The following is a 17,041-nucleotide window of genomic DNA, read 5'->3' as shown; positions in this document are numbered from 1 at the left end:
TCCCACCAAATGCCAGGCCTTGTGCTGGATCTCTGGATAAAGGTGGGCTTCCCTTTACTACAACCCTGGCTCTACATTCCCTCTGCTCTGCCAGCTGAGGTCCTGCTGTACTCACTCAGAGGTGACAAAGGCATGCTCCTTGATAGTGACCAAGACGTCGGAGAACTTGATCTTGGTGGTTAAGGTGTGTCCGTGGTAGATGACGGGCATGCCATCGGGACCGTCCCAGCAATCCACTGAAAGAGACCCACGGGGGAAACTCAGCCCAAAGGCTGCAATACAGACATGAGATGGACTGAACTAAGCACTGCTGGGAAATGCATTAGGTGGCAATAGAGGAGGTGAAAGGCCAGATCCTCCCCAGGGACCAGAAGCTCAGGCACACCCCACAAAGCAAATGACCTCAGCCCTTTCTGCACATCACGGAGATAATGTTGCCAGTGGCACGTCAACCAGCAGCTCTGCCTTCCGTGCAAAGCCTTTCCCGACCACCACAAGCTGTCCCAAGGCTGGAGGCAGGAGGAGGGGCAGCACTCACGCTCGATGCAGCGGCAGCCCATGCGCAGGCAGCGCGCGTACGCCTCCAGCGAGGACTCGCTCGAGAACTGATCCCCCGTCAGGTACCTGCCAGGGGACACAAACACATCAGCACAGCCACACCACTGGGCCATCCTGGACCTGCCTCTGCCCTGCAGGGAAGGGCAGAGCAGCGTTCCCACAGCTGCCACCTCCCCAGGGCAGGGGCTCAGCTCTGTCCCACCGGCAAGGGCTGCCAGCACTGCTCTGAGCCCAGCCCTACTGCTGTCACCTGAGATAAACACCATAGAGAGGTATCAGCATTGGTGCCACAAAGAGCCCAAGAGCAGGGTTAGACCAGCTCTTGCAGGCAGACAGGAGCTCACTGCCTGCTCTCAGGGCTGCTCAGCTGCCTTAGGCTCTTGGTCCTTTACGTGTGGGCTAAGGGGCTGCCACTGCACCCCATGAACAGGGAGCACACACAGAGCCTGTCTGCACAGAAAGCAATTCCTGCAAAATTCTTCCAGCAGCAGAGAAGGAAAATGGCCAAATTCAGCCCGACAGGTTTTACCACATCTGTCCTGAGAGGCTAGGGAAGATGCCATTGCTAATGGTGAGGAATTACCAGAGTGACAGCTCAGGATGTGAAGGCACCCGAAGGTCTGTGCAGATGTGTGCTGTGGACAATGTCTGAGCAAAACATTTATGGTTAAACAACACAGGGAAAACTGAGGCACCAAGAGGAAAGTCTCTAATGTACTGACCACTGTTTGGAAGTCTACTTGACCCATTGCTGGGATCAGGCAAAATCAGGAGAATCTCCCCCTGGCACGGGAAAAGGCTGCTGGGAGCAGCTGGGTGGAGAGAGCCCTCCCCTAGTCCTTACGTGTTGTGTGAGGAGGAGATCCAGTAATGGGAGAGGGGGTTGTTCATGTTCTCCAGACACACCATGTCCAGTTGTGAGTTCCAGATGCTGTTCTCTTTGGAAAACAGGAAGGTGAGAAACTGCTCAGGAAGAAACAGAAGGGTGTTAATGATGTGGAGGGGCCGGTGCTGTGGTTCAGCTTCACACACATCTCCCACCCTGTGCCAGAGGCACAGACTGACCAGGGGCCACCCACACAGCACCCAGGCTACCTGAGCCAGAGTAACCACAGCCTGGGCATGGCCACCTGCCCTCTGAGCTGTGCCAGACATCTGTGTGCCAAATCCTTTGACCCAACTGCAGACGAATGAGTTGCTCTGCGTTTATTTCTTACAGCTCACATGGCTGGCAGTAGCTCACTAAGGCCATGTGGGTCAAGGGACCTTGGCTTGGTCCAGAGTGCCAGTGATATTTTCATCTCTAGTTGTTTTTATTATTTTGTTTTCAGCTCTTCTTGCTTTGAAAAAATCCTGACATGCTCCAAAGCAGCATTAAGCCAAATGCAGCCCCTCTCCTCCCCCAGATGAACTGCCTGATGAGCACTCCCAGCTGCACACACTTAGCACAAGAAGAGAGCCCAGAAGTCACTCTCTTTGTCAACCAGCTCTTGTGTAACACAGTGACCCACCACGTCCATCTCACAGGGCCAGGCAGCTCACAGGAGCTGTGATCCTTCCAGCACCACCACTCACAGCACAGACAGCAGAGCTGTCACACCACAGCACACTCTGCACCAGGGATGTCACCCCCTGTGTCACCCCACTCCACACACACCACGTTCAAGGTGTCTTACTTCGTCCAGGGTGAAATAAGGCTCATCAATCTCCCTCAAAGGGTCTCTCAGAAAGTTGAACATGAATTCTTGTACCTGAAGGGTATCTGCAGCCCAGAGCTCCTGCAAACCCCGGGAGAGACATAAAAGAAGCCATTTCAGAAAGTACTATTCAAAACCACGTGCAGCTCATCCAGCAAGAAGCTTTAACCATTCAGGAGGGGGTTTTTGATGCAAGACCATCTCTGCCAGGAACTCAACTGTCAGCACAAATGCTGGAGAGCACAGAGTGAGCAAATCTGCCCTACTTCTGTGGGATTCATTTTCTCAGTGCTGTGCATTTTCCTCTCCGACAGCTCCTTCACACACATCTGCCCTCCCTCCTCCCTCGGCAGCAGAAGCCAACCCGGCTTCCTTTGGCTCCCTCTCCCTGCGTTTCTTTCATCAGCCATGGAAACAGCACATCTCCCCCTGGGTAACTCCCTGCTGGCTGCAGAGAGGCAGCGGTGGGGCTCAGAGCAGGAGGCCTCACACTCCCCCATCTGCCCTCCTGGAGGAGACCAGCAGTGAGGTGGGAGCCCAGCAAGAGCCAAGGGGTCTGTGCAGCCCACAAACACACTGCCTGTGTGTCTGTGCACGCTGTGCTGGCTGAACAACCCACAGTCACTTTGAAATGGAAAGGTCAGTGACTGAATCCATCAGCTGCTCCTCAGGAGCTGCTGACAACTTCTGAGCAGACAGGATGGACAGGACTTTTTGGCTGCTCCAAACCTTCAGTAACCAGCTGAGCTCACAGGGACTGGGTAAATCTCCAGTGACCAGTTCCTTCCTCCCGGGACCTCTGCTCCTCCCAGAGCTCTTAGTTCCTTTTCTGACCAGGGTGCCTGGCTGAGGACAGGTTTGCCCTCCCCAGTGCTCCCCCTGCAACACCTCCTGCTCCAGGAAGGACGTGCTCAGGTTGAGGCCATGCCAGGCAGAGCACCCCAGAACCAAATCACCCCAGCTCCACAGAGGTTACCCATGGAACACCAGATCCACACTGATACTGGTGCCCACCCCACAGTCCCTCCCCACGGCCTTTGTTGAGCTCACCCTCTGGTACTCCAGCAAGAACTTCTGCAGCTCCAGCAGTGACACCCTGAAGTGCTCAGACCTTTCTCCACCCCTGACAAGCAAAGAGAGAGAAGCTTCAGTCACTCACACAGCACACCACGTGAGACGCCATCTGCCACCTCCACGGCACGTGCAGCCAGATGTGCCCCGAGCAAGCAGGCTGCAGGAGCAGAGCAGGATGGGCAGAGAGTCAAGGAGACCATGACAGCAAACATGGAGCAACTGAGATCATATATCCATATCTCAGAGCCAGGGACTGCTCCAGGAACAGTCCAGGATTCACACTGCCAAGGGCACAACAACATGAAACTCTGGCAAAGGGCAGAAAAATCATCAGAGGTATAAAAAAAAAAATAAAAATTGAGGGTCTGTACACAAGTGAAAAGAACTGAATAAGTGCAGGGAAGTCTAGGGGTGATTGCAGACAGGACAGACATGGAAGCACGGACTCAGGGAGGCAAGGCACAGGGAATTAAGGAGGAATGGTTTGTAGCTGATTATCTCAAAAGACTGGTCCATGACTGCACCAAGCCACAATGGACAGCCACGGGCCATGCTGGGCACTAACATCACAAAACCCCAAAGTGGACTGGGCAGTGCTGGCTGCCCTGGGCAAAGGGGTGAGCCAGATGGTCTGCTGAGGGTCCTGCCAACTCTTTTCTATGGTTGTAGGAAAAAAAGGAAGGAAACCATTGAGAATTACCTGAACAAGTTAATAAGTCTGTCACTCTTTAACTCCTGGGTCTAAATTCAAACTCTTTTTATCACGGCTGAAGTGTGCAGAGGGCACAGCTGGTGATGGCACCAGAGGCACTGCCTGGGGAGCCAGGGCTCTGCAGCCACCACGAGGACAACCCCTGGGAGATGGCTCCAGATCTGATCACTTCACATCAACCACCTGACCTGAGCTGGATCTCAGGGGGATGTCTGGGAGGAAGAGCCCTCACTGCCCCGAGCTGAAGTGTCTACAGCAAAGATGCTTGTTCAGAGCACAAACCCACAGGCAGCGTGGTGGCAGGAGGAGTGCAGCATGTCTCATCCCAACACGCTGCTGCAGGCACCAAAGCATGATATGGAGAAAAAAACCCAGCCCCTTCCCCAACAAATACAAAGAATTATCCACCTTTCCAGGAATGGGACATCCATCTGCAAAAGAAAGAGCACAAACATTAGGTTTGCACTCAGTAACTTCTTTACTCCCCAGACACAAGAGCTCACCCCAACAGCAGCAGGGTTAAAAAGACAATTAAGAGGGAATGCCCAGTAACAAATAAGGTCTTTCCTTCCCCTTTCCACCCTTGGGGAATTCAGCTCTCACCGTTTTCTGGGCACTGAACATCAGGCTGCGGTAGAGCTGTGCAAACTGCCCATATGTGATGTCTCCATTCCTCTGCTCCACATCCTGAGGCAAAAAAAAAACACAACAGTTTTTACAAGAGCCACAGGCAACTCTGCATGGCCTGAGGAGTGTCTCATTCCACCAGAATTCATGCAGAAAAAAGGAGGAGGAAAAGGCCAAAACCTGTCCAGACTTTGCCTCCCGCACAATGGCCTCAAGTTGTGCCAGGTTTAGACTGGATATTATGAAAAATTTATGGAAATAGTGGTCAGGCATTGGAACAGGCTGCCCAGGGCAATGGTGGAGTCACCATCTCTTGAAGGGTTCAACAAGCATCTGGATGCAGCACTTGTGGACATGGTTTAGTGGTGGACGTGGCAGTGCTGGATAATGGCTGGACTCAATATTAGAGGTCTTTTTCAACCTTAACAATTCTGATTCCATGACCTCTGCTGGGGCCAGCAGGACACTGCAGTGCCCAGGACACAGGCACATCCCCAAGTGCCACAGTTCCCCAAGCTCAGCCATACAAAGGCATCACCATGCTGAGAAAAGCATCACCACTTACTTGAATGGTTTCCAAAGGATAATTTAACCTTCTGTTTGCCAAGAGCACCTGAAGTGTCTGAAAACTGCATGACCCAGAGCGTGTGCTCTCCTTTGGATACACCACTCTGGCCTCAGAGTTCCATGCTGGTGGGAAGAGCTGGTCATGGTGAGATGACCATCCACCCCTGGGCCTGCAGTGATGCTGGCAGAGCATCACTCCCTGGCAGTGGGTTGCAAGACCCAGGATGCAGGACCCAGTAGCTGGTCTCCTGTGCTTTACCCCACCAGCACCAAGCCCACAACCAGAGCCAGGAGCAATGTGGGGAGTGTGGGAGGCAGGGTGGGGTAAAGAGAGGGTGCTGGCCACAAATGGGCCAGGGTGCGGCACCCAGTGAGAGCTGGCACCTCTTCAGTCACCACCGTGGGTGGGGGCCCTCCCAGGAAAGGCTGGGAGGCTCTGCAATATGCAAACATGCCCTGGGAGTTTAACCACCACCAGGGTTTGCACAAAGGTGGGTAACAGGCTGCTGGGGGTCCCCAGAGCTGAGGGGTCACACACTCACCGTGAGTCTCTCCCGCAGGAACCTCATGTTGGGCACCCGATAGTTGACCTGAGACAGCATGTTCTTCAGATCCTTGGCAGAGATCCTGGCTCAGCAGGGAAAAGAGGAGAAACGTGTTCAGGAGGTCAGGGATGGAGGGGTCTCATCCTGGAGCTGGGACACCACACAAACAGAGCAGCCATGCCCAAAGGGGCACTGGCTGTGATGCACAAGAATGGATGTGTGACTCCAGAAGGATGCCGAGGTTGGGACCAAAGGCAGAACAGTGGGGAGCACACAGGGAAGCAGAGAGAGATGTCTGCATGACAGTGGAAACAGCAAATACCACTCCTACAAGCTCCTGACCCTGCACGGTGAGTCCCAGCGCCCTCAGCCCACTCGAGCCACGGTGACACACAGCAGCACTGCTTTAGGAGAACAACCAGGAAGAAGCATTTCTCAAGTATCTGCCCCCAACGTGGATGCTGAGTGACCAATTCCCTTCCAAAACCCAACCCCTGGCCTGCTGGAGGAGGGCAGGCTCTGTAAGTGGTTTGGATTCAGCTAATTTTATCCTAAGAGGAAAAGAGCCATTTCCAGTGCACAGCCACAGGCACAGCACTGCCACGTCGTGCCCAGCTGTGTTCTCCCAGCCACACATGCTGCTGGCACAGAGCAGCCAGCGTGGCTGTCCTCCCCCTGAGGCCCTTCACACCAAATGTGCCGGTTCCTGGACCAGGGAGAGCTCCAGTGCCAGCCCTGAGCGGGATCCTGCACCCAGGCAGGCAGAGACAGGCAGCAAACAGCCCTAGGCTGCCCCTGCCTGCTCTGGAGCTGTTCTCCAGATGGGGCAATGGCCCTGCAGCGAGAAAAAATGTAGATGCCTTCCATCTGCAGGATTTAAGAAGCTGAGAGGTCTGTGTGCAATCATTTTCTGGCAACCTCTGCCTTAAAAGTAAGTCCTGGGAGTCCACCCCTGCAATTGCAGATGCTGCTTTTGCCCCCCACGGAGCATGTGGGAGCCCAGGATTCTAAAGGATGCTCCCCCATCCTGCAAAACATAGGGCAGGTCTGACCCTGGAAATCCTTATGGTTTGGGCTTCCCTGGCTGTACCAGAGGAGATGTCCTTCACCCTGTGAACCACATCTTTCACACTCTTCCCAGGAAATGGGGTGATCTCCAATGCCACAGGAAGGAGGAGGGATGGAGGGAGCCCCACGGAGAGGGAGAAACCGGCTGGTGTCAGGCGCTGCAGAGCCGAGGGCCCGGCAGCCAGCAGGACACAGAGAGCCCTTGTTCCTGGGCTCTGAGCTGGGGACCAGGACACACACACGGCCAGGGCAGGACCTGGCCCGGCTCCCGTGCGTGCCCACGGCCAGCACCCGGCCAGCCGAGGAGTGGGCAGTGACCTGCCACTCACCTGCCACTCACTGGCAGGACAGGGAAAGAAAGAGAAAAAAAAAGAAGCTGGCACATGGCCCCAGCCTCTCCTTCTGACCCAGCTGTACAGGCTGCACAGCCAGTGACACACACCCAGCATGGGCAGCAGCTCTGCTCTCTCCCCTGCACCTCCCCCTGCCCCAGCAGGTGAAGTTACCCCGGGGGCTCAGGGGGAGTGTCCTGGGGAGGGGAGTCTGCCCTTGCCCCCTCCAGCACACCCAGCATCCATGGCCATGTGCAGGGTGCTGTGTGATCCCAAGGGCAGGGGGTCCCAGCTGTGGGGTCCCAGGTGACAGGGAACTGAGCCAGGGGTGCAGTGAGAGATGCCCTCTCCAGTCAAGGACCCCAGCATGTAACAGCTGCCATGGGACCCCTGACAGGACACCCAGAGTCCCCACGGCCATCCAACAGCAATCCCTCCTCGGTGAGAGCCTGGCACTGCAAAAAAGCTCATGGAAAAAGAGCAGGAGGGGCTGGACCAGCAGGACCAGCAGTAGGAATCGGGCTGGAGACCCGCTGGAGCCAGCACGCAGGCTCTGGTGATGCTGAGCTGCCTCACAGCATATGCTGGACCAAGGCACTGCTCGTTGATGTGACAAGAGCAAGCCCTGTCAAAGCTGTGACCAACATTTTCCTCTCAGCTTCGGAAGGAGGACAGGGTACGGAAGGATTTTATTTACCGTGTGTTATTAATCATGTTAAAGTGCTGGACACCTTGGATAAACAGCTCAGTAGTATTTTCAGACTAGAAAGTAAAAACCAAATAAACAAACTAATTTTTTCTACGGAAGTTTTCTAAGGTTTCATGACAAACAGGCCAAAGGACCGATTCAGTCCTCTCACAGGGGATGGAAACATTCCCCTGCCAGCCCCCAGTGCTGTAACACTGCTCCCAGCCATGGGCAGCTCTCCTGGCCAGAGGTGAAACAGCCTCTTTGGCAGCAGTTAGGAAAAAAAACCCAGCATCCTGTTATCCTCCTCTTTCCACCTAACCTCCCTTGGAAAAACAAATACCCAAAGGCCCAGCAGCCAGTGAAAACAGCCAACATCTGCCGGCGTGCTGGAAGGGATGTCCCGGCACCAGCCGGGGAGGGCGGAAAGGAGAGGGAAAGGAGAGGGAAAGGCTCCGGCACAGGAGGCTGGGGCACGGGGCACACGAGGAATGATTTCTTCAGCTGCCAAAAATCTGCCTGTTCTGGAAAGGATCAAGGATGGTTTGCAAAAGAAGTGGTTTTTTGTAAATAAAAACAAACAAACAAACAAACAAAAAAAACCAACAAAAAAATCTCCCCCCACATCTCAGTGTTCCCTTTGAAAACCCACTTCCAGGCTGAGAAGCAAAAGCAAAATGCTCAGCAACACTAAATTTAATGCTGAAATGCCTCATAAGGGCAAAGATTTAATCCAAGAGACGTGTATGTTCCATAACTGCTGCCTTTACCTTGCAGAAAACACATGGATGCTTGTAGAATGTTTGTAATATGGGAAGACCTCAAATCTTTTTGCATTCCCCCTGTTTTGCTCCTCTTGCTACCTGGGCTGGAGCAGCAGCTCTCCTAATTAACCATTTTGCACTGAAAGCTCTCCCCATGGTTGACAGGTAAGGAATATATTGGATTTTGCTGCCTTAATTCTAAATTCCAATAGAAAGATGATATTCTGAAAAACAAGAGAGATGCAACAGGCTGGCTGTCAGCTCTGCCTCGGGCAGACGGATCTGGACACGCAATCTCTGTTTGTCCTGTTGGGATGCCATTTCATCAGTTTTACTGCATAAACAGAGGAGAAGGAGGTCTGAGTACTTCCATTTTTCCTGTTCTCATCCTCCAAATCCCCCATGCAGACACCCCTGCCCCAGTGCTCTCCATAGCTGGATTAGGAAATACCGTGCCCTGTCACCACTGAAATACAGTGCACTGCATATACAACCCCAGCCTGGACTGGAAAGGTGTGTGGCATATGCAGAGCAGCTGCAACAGATTAAAGCTCCTCTCCTTCCCTTTCTGCCTCTGCAAGGATTTATCCCTCCTCCGCTAAATCCCTGTGCACCCAGCGGTGCTCTCGTCACGCCACAGGATAAATCACTGCAAAGGCAAAAATGTCCAGTGCAGTGGGATTTTCCCCAGGCAACACACTCCTGCTCTGCTCCTGGACAGGCTGGATTTAACCCCTGGCAGCCTGGCAGCAGGGCTGTCTGGCTGTCCTGGAAGGGACACAGCAAGGACAAAGCAGAGGATGCTCCAGAGCCCAGGGATCTGCCCGATGATGCCCAGGGCATGGAAAGAGGGCAGGTGGGACCCACGTGCTCCACCACAGCCCGGGGCAGGAGCTATGTGTGAGTGATGTCTCCAGCACTGCCCTCTCTGGAGCAGGACTGGAGGAATCTCCCTGCCCCAGGGGAGCACATTAACATGGAAATCAATGCTGAAAGGTTAATGTGCTCAGTAAACATCACAGGGGAAAAGCCTGTCCCAGGGATGAAAGGAGGCAAATAACAGCACCTCGGGAAGAGGAGGCTGGCAGCCAGCATGTGGACAGGAAAACTAGCATGGAACTCACCTCCCTGACAGGGAAATGTCCCTTCCCTTATCTCCTCGCGATGAATCATGACCCAATTCTCCTCCCTTATCTCCTCATGGCAGGTTCAAGCATGACATTTTACCTGCTAGGACATCACTAAGCATTCACCCAAGAACCCCCCAAGCAGTGGCCCTGCTGCAGCCCACCAGCCTCATGGACCTCAGAGAAGGAGAATAAAACAAACAGGTTGTAGGGTAATAAGCCCAACCCAGTTCAATCCTCATGGGGTGCCCCAAACTGCCTCTTGATGTCTGCTTCCTTGGGAAGCTGGGGGGAAGGCATTTCACAGCTCTGGGCTCTCAAGGTGTTACTGAGTCTAAACAGCTGGGAAATAGGTCAGGGAAACAAGACAGCTCTTTTATGCTTTTTTAATTCAGTGAAGGTCAGCCGGGGAAGTAATGGGACTTGGATTAAGGTTCCTTGGATATGAATATTAAAAGCCTAAAGAACCCAACAAAAAATCCAACCAAAGGCTGGGGTTTTAAGTCAAAGTCAAACTCTTCCAGCTTAAACCCTTCCACGAAGGTGATTACAAGTTCCTCTCTCCTTACCTGTCTTCCCGGTTGCGATCCAGCGAGTAGAACTGCTTCCGGAGCCACCTGAGCAGGAAGGCACAAACAGGCACACACTTAGCCACAGCTCCCCAACAACCAGCCTGGGTGGTTTGCTGCTGTCTCTGGAAGGTGCTCAACGCCACACCATCCATTCCCACAGCCCTCCATCCCACCAGAGAACCTGGCTCCACTCCCTTCCAGAGGCAGCCAACCCTGTTTCCGTGTGGGCAACCTGCCCCCCTTTAAAAATGTCTCTGCCTGAAAGTGAGCCCACGGATAAGACAGAAACCAAAGGGGTTCTGTTCCACGTGCCTCTGCACTGAACTGCTACAGATAATACAGGCTGCTCACACCAAACATCAGTTTCATGGTAAAGCTCCTTTTCCCTGACAAACGTGAGATCAAACTCTGGGATCAACAGGATGAAGCCTCTCGAGTGCAGAGGCAGAAGTGTCAGGTCAGCGCGGCTCAGAGAGGGAATGAGATGTCACTGTGCTCACCTTTCTCTGTCAAAACAGACAGAAAAGGGAAAAAAGAAAACAAGAGCAGGACAAGGACAAGCTTTCCTCACCTTTCAATCTGCAGGGGGGTGGGTGCCCTCAGAGTGTCTGCCACCAGCCAGTTCAGCCCCTTGATCCACATATTGACCTCATCCTCAGAAGTAGCTGTGGAAAGTGCAAAGGAGAAGTGGGAGGAAGGGACACAGAGGCTGATCACCAACACAGACCTCTTGGGAATATCCTCAGCACCTTATATTCCCTATTCCTTCCTTTATCCCCTTTCTGATAACATTTCCCTGCCATGCAGATGCTCTGGCCAGCTCCAATGCCTGCCAAGCTCCTGCTCCCCTCCCATGGGATGTACATGGCTGGCTGGACCTCTTGCCCCTGCACATCACGCTCCATCCTCCTTCAGTTCCCAAGGATGGGTTATCTCTGTCCCCAGGCACTGAAGCTGTTGGGTCTGGTGGTGCTGAGGCGCCCGACCAACCCTGTCCTGGCACAACCCCGGGGCCACAAGTGATTTACCTTGGAGGCTGAGGGTCTTCAGCCGGAATTCTGTGCCATAGAGGACCACGAAGCAGTGAGACTGGTCTGGTCGGAAACACGGATCCTCCTGGTACCGGTCAAAATCACGCGAGTTTTTTCCTGGACGAATCTCTTTGATTTCACGAATATCCACTGTGAGAAAGGGAAAACGAAAGAGGAGTTCAGCAAACAGCTTGAAATTCCCATGAAAGATAAAAGTGGTCTTCAGGAGCCAAAGCTCGCTCCTCAACCTTCCAAAGCAGCACGGAGATCTTCCCACTCACCTTGCACATCTCCCTTGCTGCTCATGGGTAAGCACAGCCCCTTCCTACCGCTTCCCAAGGAAGTTTCCCCAGCCACCACCCCCCTATTTACCTCTGTGTTCCCCAAAAATGGCTACATGTCTCCCTCACGGGGATCCCCAGCAAGGGGCAGCTGTTAATGCCTCGAGTGCAAACGCCAAGCAAGGAGAAGGAGCTGAAGAGACACTGGTAAGGGAGCATTTCACAGCCTCCCTCCCCAGAGGAAATTCTGGGAAAGGACTCACATTGCCAGAGAACAAAGAGAAAACAACAGCAGCAAGGAGGCAAAAAAAACAAAACCAAAAAAAACCCCAAACCCAATCCAAACCCAAAAACCTTTGCTTCCTGGAAAAATAGTTTCTTAAATGCTCGTGGGAATCAAATAACAACATTTCTGAGTCACGTTTCCAAAGCAGATGATGCTTCTGAGCAATGTGAGACGGAGATTACTGCAAACCTGGCATGTAATTCATCCCAATTAAACTCCACTTACTGCACTCACTGTGGATCGACTCGCCTTTCATTTCAATTTCCTGCAGTTTAAAACTAGGCAGAAATGTGACCAGCTCATCACCCGCAGCAGCCACGACAGCACTAAACTGCATCATGAGAGATGATGCTCTCTCCAAACCCCACAGCAAGGCAGACACAGGGATTGACTCTGGGAGGACTTATAAGGCACGAGGAACATGGGATCCTCTCTTGGCAGGAGTGCACAGCAGTGTGGGTGTGCACCTGGAGATGATGGCAGCCTGCTCATTGCCTGACACAGGACATATCTAGACTGAACACTGATAGATTTTGGGGGTGTCCTGTGCAGACCCAGGAGCTGAACTTGATCCTTGTGGGTCCCTTCCAACTCAGGATATTCTGTGAATCTAACAACCCTCCAAAGCTCGCCAGCTCATGACAAGAGCAGTTCCTTGGGGCTGCAAATGGAGGACAGACAAGCTTCCTAAAATAAGCAAGGGTGGAACCTTTTAAGGAATCACCTACCCTTTGGAGAGGAGCAGGCTGAAAGCTCAAACATTAGCATGCCCTGCCATAACCTGCCTCTGTTCACGTCCTTATGCTCCCAGCAGGTTATTTCAGCCCTTAAAATCTCCTATTGCTGTCCAGGTCTTTGTATCCAGGACATGCACAGTGGGACTGAAGGCTAATCCTATCTTTAGAGGATACAGGGCTTGACCAATGCAATGGGAAGGAACTGGCAGATGGGTTTTCATGGTAGTTTACCAGGGAATAACTCAAATGGAGGAAGGTGCCATGCTCTGTGCTCACCTCAGTGCACGGAGCACCGGCGGGTTAGTAAGTAAGACAAAGCTGTTATTACAAAGTGCATACCTAAAATCCACCCAATGGAGAGAGCCCTGGAGCAAGTGAGGTGCTTATCAAGGACAGAAGCACGCAGGGAATTCCTGGGGCGAAGGGCAGCCTCTGCAGGGATCATGCACTCGGAGGGAGCGGGGCAGAAACCTGCAGCCCACGCACGCCTGCAGCTGCTTGTTCATCTCTCTCGTCCTACCAGACATGCCTGTGTGTGCTGGGGGAAGGTGGTTCAGGTTTGGTTTGTGCAGCCCTCTTCTCACCACAGAGCAGCACTGACTCAAACACCTTCCCGGCCCCCTGGCAGTGTGGAAGGAAGTGACTCTGAGCAGGAAGCACAGCAAGCACAAATGCCACCATCCCCAACAAGCACGTGCTGAAATGTTGCTTCCCTGCACTGGTCCCAGCCTCCATCCTGCTGCAGGTCCTCCGGGAGCCCCTGTGCAGAGGGGAAGGAGGGCTGGAGGCACTCGCTGTAGCCCAGGTCTCAGAGGTGCACCCTCAGCACCACGAGCTCCCCAGTGAGGGGTGGGTGGGCTCTGTGACATGGCCCACGTGTCCCACCATGGCTCTGCACCCCGGGTCCTTGCTGGGAAGGATGTGGTCAAAGACATGGGGATGAGCATCAGATGGGGCTCCAGCCCCACAGGCCACACAATGCCTGGGAAGGGGAACAAGGGCAGGTAATCTGGGATGATCCACCCGAAGACAAGTCCCTTGTCACCAAGGTGAGCAACATCTCCTCCTCCCCAAGCTGCTCTCTCCCAGAGCATGCTGTGTGAGACAGAAGATACTAACATGTCTTCATCCCATGCAGGACATGGCAAGAGAGGAAGAACTTGGTCCCACAGCAATGGCAGTGGCAGAGGGAAGCTCTCTTAGGGAATATGAACCTGCTGCAGCCTGGCAGGGCTGGATGTCCCAGAGTAGGAACCAGCAGCAAGCAGGGACAGAGGAGCAGCTGATGAGATGGGAGGGCTGAAGTGAGCTGGCTGTCCTCCAGCCCTCCCAGGCTGGAGGCAGGAGCAGCTCCAGGAAGGCAGAGAAACCCACGAGATGGCCTGAGCTCCCCACACGGTTCCACGCTGCACACTGAGCTGTGCTGTGGCTCTACAACCAGGCTCTGTACAACAGCCTCCCAAACGTCCCCCCAGCCCACTGCCAGCAGAAACAGCCTGGCCCTCCCCTTGCCTCCAGCACTAAAAAAAAAAAACCTGGGACATAGTCACATTTCTGGGCAAAGAGCCTTCCTTTTAGTGGGAGAGGGTTGCATCAGAAAGAAAAAGCTGACCCCAGATCCACCTCCCTCGCCATGTAAGAAAAAAACCCCACCAAATTACCCTCTGGTTACATGAAAACCAGATCCACCCTTTAAGTCATTTAAAACTGAAACTTCATCCAAGCCTCATTTACCCGCTGATGGATAGGGTGTTGTAACATGTAAGGATAAGGACACCCTGGAACAGGCTCTGAGGGTTGCAAAATCACCACCTCCAGAGGATTTTTGGAAAGATGTAAAACTGATTAAATAAAAACATTTTTAAAAAAAGCTGTCAAAAAGGAAACTTAGCCAGATTACCTTCCAGGAGGGGTTTATTGCGGACAGCCTCCAAGCAAACACCCACCCCCTCAACAGGTATTGCTGGGTGTATGTGACAGCCACATGGCCACTGCCAGCCCAGCCTGACCTCAGCTGGCTGACATGGTCTGATCCTGCCCCAGGGCAGCGGAAAAGCCTCCAGCCTACTCATTCTGGCAAAGAAAAAGAGGTTAAAAAAAGAGTCTTCCTGCTATTTAACATTGTGGATCCCACTGAGCACAACCAGGGCTTCCCATCACTGGAAGGGGCACTGGGAGGTCAGGCCCCCGGGGAGAAAGAGGAAAAAGACATATATGTGCATGTGAGTAAAAAATAAGAAAAACCTATTATGCAATAGCATGAAGAATAAAGTAGCACCTTATCCCTCTTAATATTGCAGTGGAAGTCCCCCCGAAACGCATATTCGGGCAGCAGTGGGTATTAGGAGCTGCGGGAGCCTGGAGCAGGATCCCAGTCCCCCTTCTCCAGGCAGCCCTGCCCGCTGTGCTCGGCTCCCACCCGGCTCTGCAACCCAACACCGCTCGGCAAGAACAGCCCGACCAGAACTCCCCGGTGAGGGGGAGCGAGCACTAAGTGCTTCTCTGGACGGGGGCCAGAGCCCTCAGCACCTCCCAGCCTGGAGCCCTCGCCTGCCCTTCGCTGCTCATCGAGCCCCTTCCACCTGCCCCACGCTGCGGGCGAGCCCCGTGTTCGCTCCCGCACAGCCCCATCCCCGCACAGCCCATCCCCGCACAGCCCCATCCCCGCACAGCCCCATCCCCGCACAGCCCCAGCCCCGCACAGCCCCAGCCCCGCACAGCCCCAGCCCCGCACAGACCAGCCCTGTGTCCTGGGGGGCTGGGGCAGGAATGGGGCACACGGTACCACCCGAGCTGGGACTGCTTGGACCGTAGAAATCACGGTGGCTCTTAGGACGTGTGTGCTGCCCCCATAACGACAGGAACCCTGGCATCCTGCCCTTTGTATCCCCTCCACGAGAAGCCAAGCGGTCACCCCATCGATGAGGAACCGATTCCAGAGGGAATAGCTGTGTGTCTCACATTAGCATTGGTTCTCAGAGTGACGACAGCTCAACCTCTCAACCCCACGAGCTTTCCCTTAATCGACAGGACTAAAGCAGACAGAGGAGCAGGGAATTGAACGTCTCTGCTCAGAGATGCAGCGCTGAGGTTACTGCATCCCCCTCGCTGCCACCAGCGCTGCTCAGCAGCAGCTATCAGGTTTCCAGAGGACAAGCCCATGCCATTAGCAGATGGCTTATCCAGACAGGACAACAAGAAACCAGCTGAGGCCTCTCGTTTGACCTTAACTGGTTTTTCAGAGGGCAGGAAGCCTGGCTGAGGCATCCAAACACCAAACCAGCAGTGCCCTGAGCCCCAGCACATCCCTCACTCCCTATGAACTAAAAAAGGCCATGCTGCCCTTTCAGTGAGATGCCAAAATCCCTGTAAAAAGCTCTCTCACTCCCACTGCTGTACCAGGGAGGGACACAGCCACCCTGGTGTCCAGGGGACCATTGGGTCCCACTGCTCTTGTTGCTGCAACACCCAGGAACTTCTCCTGCCTTGGGAGAAGATGCAGGTAAAAATGTTTTCCCCTGCAGACTCAGCAATGTCCCAGGTTGCTCCAGCAAAGTGCTTCACCTCACCTGCATCAGCAAACAGTAGTTATTCCTCTGAGCCAGTGGACTTTGCTATGAAGCAACTGTTGCAAGAGTTCTACCCCAGAAGGAGCAACATCCATGCAGAGCACACCCTGGGAGAGGAGATGCTGGGGAAAAATATAGCTCGATGGGCTGGAGATGGGACAACAGGGAGCTCCTGATGAGCCAGCATGACTGGGACCAGCCTGGATCCCGACTCAGGTCCTGGCTCACCTCTCAGACATCCCTGTCACTCAGAGTGGAGCAGGAGGATTTGGCAGAGAGCTGGCACACCACCCTGGGAGCTGGCACCTGGGCAGATGTGCTGGCAGAGTGCACTGGGCAGCCCACACAGGGACCCACCAGCTGCTCTGCGGGCACCGGCGCTTCCTGCCCATCGCTTCCCCTGTGCCCCTGGGTCACATGTCCTGTGGCTTCTGAGCTCCTCTTCCTCCCTCCCCTGTTGCCCCCCTCCAATCCTTATCGACTGCAGAGGAAGCCAGAGGAGATGTGCAGGGAGATTAGGAGATGCTGCTGCACTGCCGTGCGGGTCAGAGGAGAGGATGTGAGGAGCCACCCTTCCCTCCTCCATCCCACACACATCCATGCCAGGGGCTGGAGCAGGGAGGCAGAGTCCTGCCCACACATCACTCAGCTTCTACAGGGCACAGCAGAGCTCTCCCCAGGCTGCCCCAGGCCCAGCTGCTTTGCCAGCATCAGCCTCATGCAGGTGGCCTTCAAGAGCTCTCAAACATCCTCCCAGCACAAGAAGCAAAGGCAGCTGTGGGCTGGCAGCTGCCTGTCTGTGTCGT

At 54.0% G+C, this 17,041-nt stretch overlaps 1 protein-coding gene across 1 annotated transcript in view; it reads right to left on the bottom strand.

Annotated features, from left to right (window-relative positions):
* The window catches only part of PLCG1 (phospholipase C gamma 1), a 41,103-nt gene that overhangs the window by 12,614 nt on the left and 11,448 nt on the right, over positions 1–17,041 (bottom strand). The window contains exons 2-12 of the mRNA XM_017822560.1: positions 11,360–11,512; positions 10,903–10,996; positions 10,329–10,376; positions 5,778–5,862; positions 4,645–4,728; positions 4,450–4,472; positions 3,306–3,378; positions 2,235–2,336; positions 1,403–1,521; positions 539–624; positions 116–236 (exon numbers count right to left, since the gene is read on the bottom strand). Of these exons, the coding sequence (XP_017678049.1) occupies positions 116–236; positions 539–624; positions 1,403–1,521; positions 2,235–2,336; positions 3,306–3,378; positions 4,450–4,472; positions 4,645–4,728; positions 5,778–5,862; positions 10,329–10,376; positions 10,903–10,996; positions 11,360–11,512 (988 nt within the window). The remainder of the gene's footprint in view (positions 1–115; positions 237–538; positions 625–1,402; positions 1,522–2,234; positions 2,337–3,305; positions 3,379–4,449; positions 4,473–4,644; positions 4,729–5,777; positions 5,863–10,328; positions 10,377–10,902; positions 10,997–11,359; positions 11,513–17,041) is intronic.

This window comes from Lepidothrix coronata, unplaced genomic scaffold, assembly GCF_001604755.1.
Source record: "Lepidothrix coronata isolate B3197 unplaced genomic scaffold, Lepidothrix_coronata-1.0 Scaffold99, whole genome shotgun sequence".
NCBI classification, from domain to species: Eukaryota; Metazoa; Chordata; class Aves; order Passeriformes; family Pipridae; genus Lepidothrix; species Lepidothrix coronata.
Note: the sequence above shows the minus strand (reverse complement) of the source record. Positions and strands in the feature narration are given on the sequence as shown.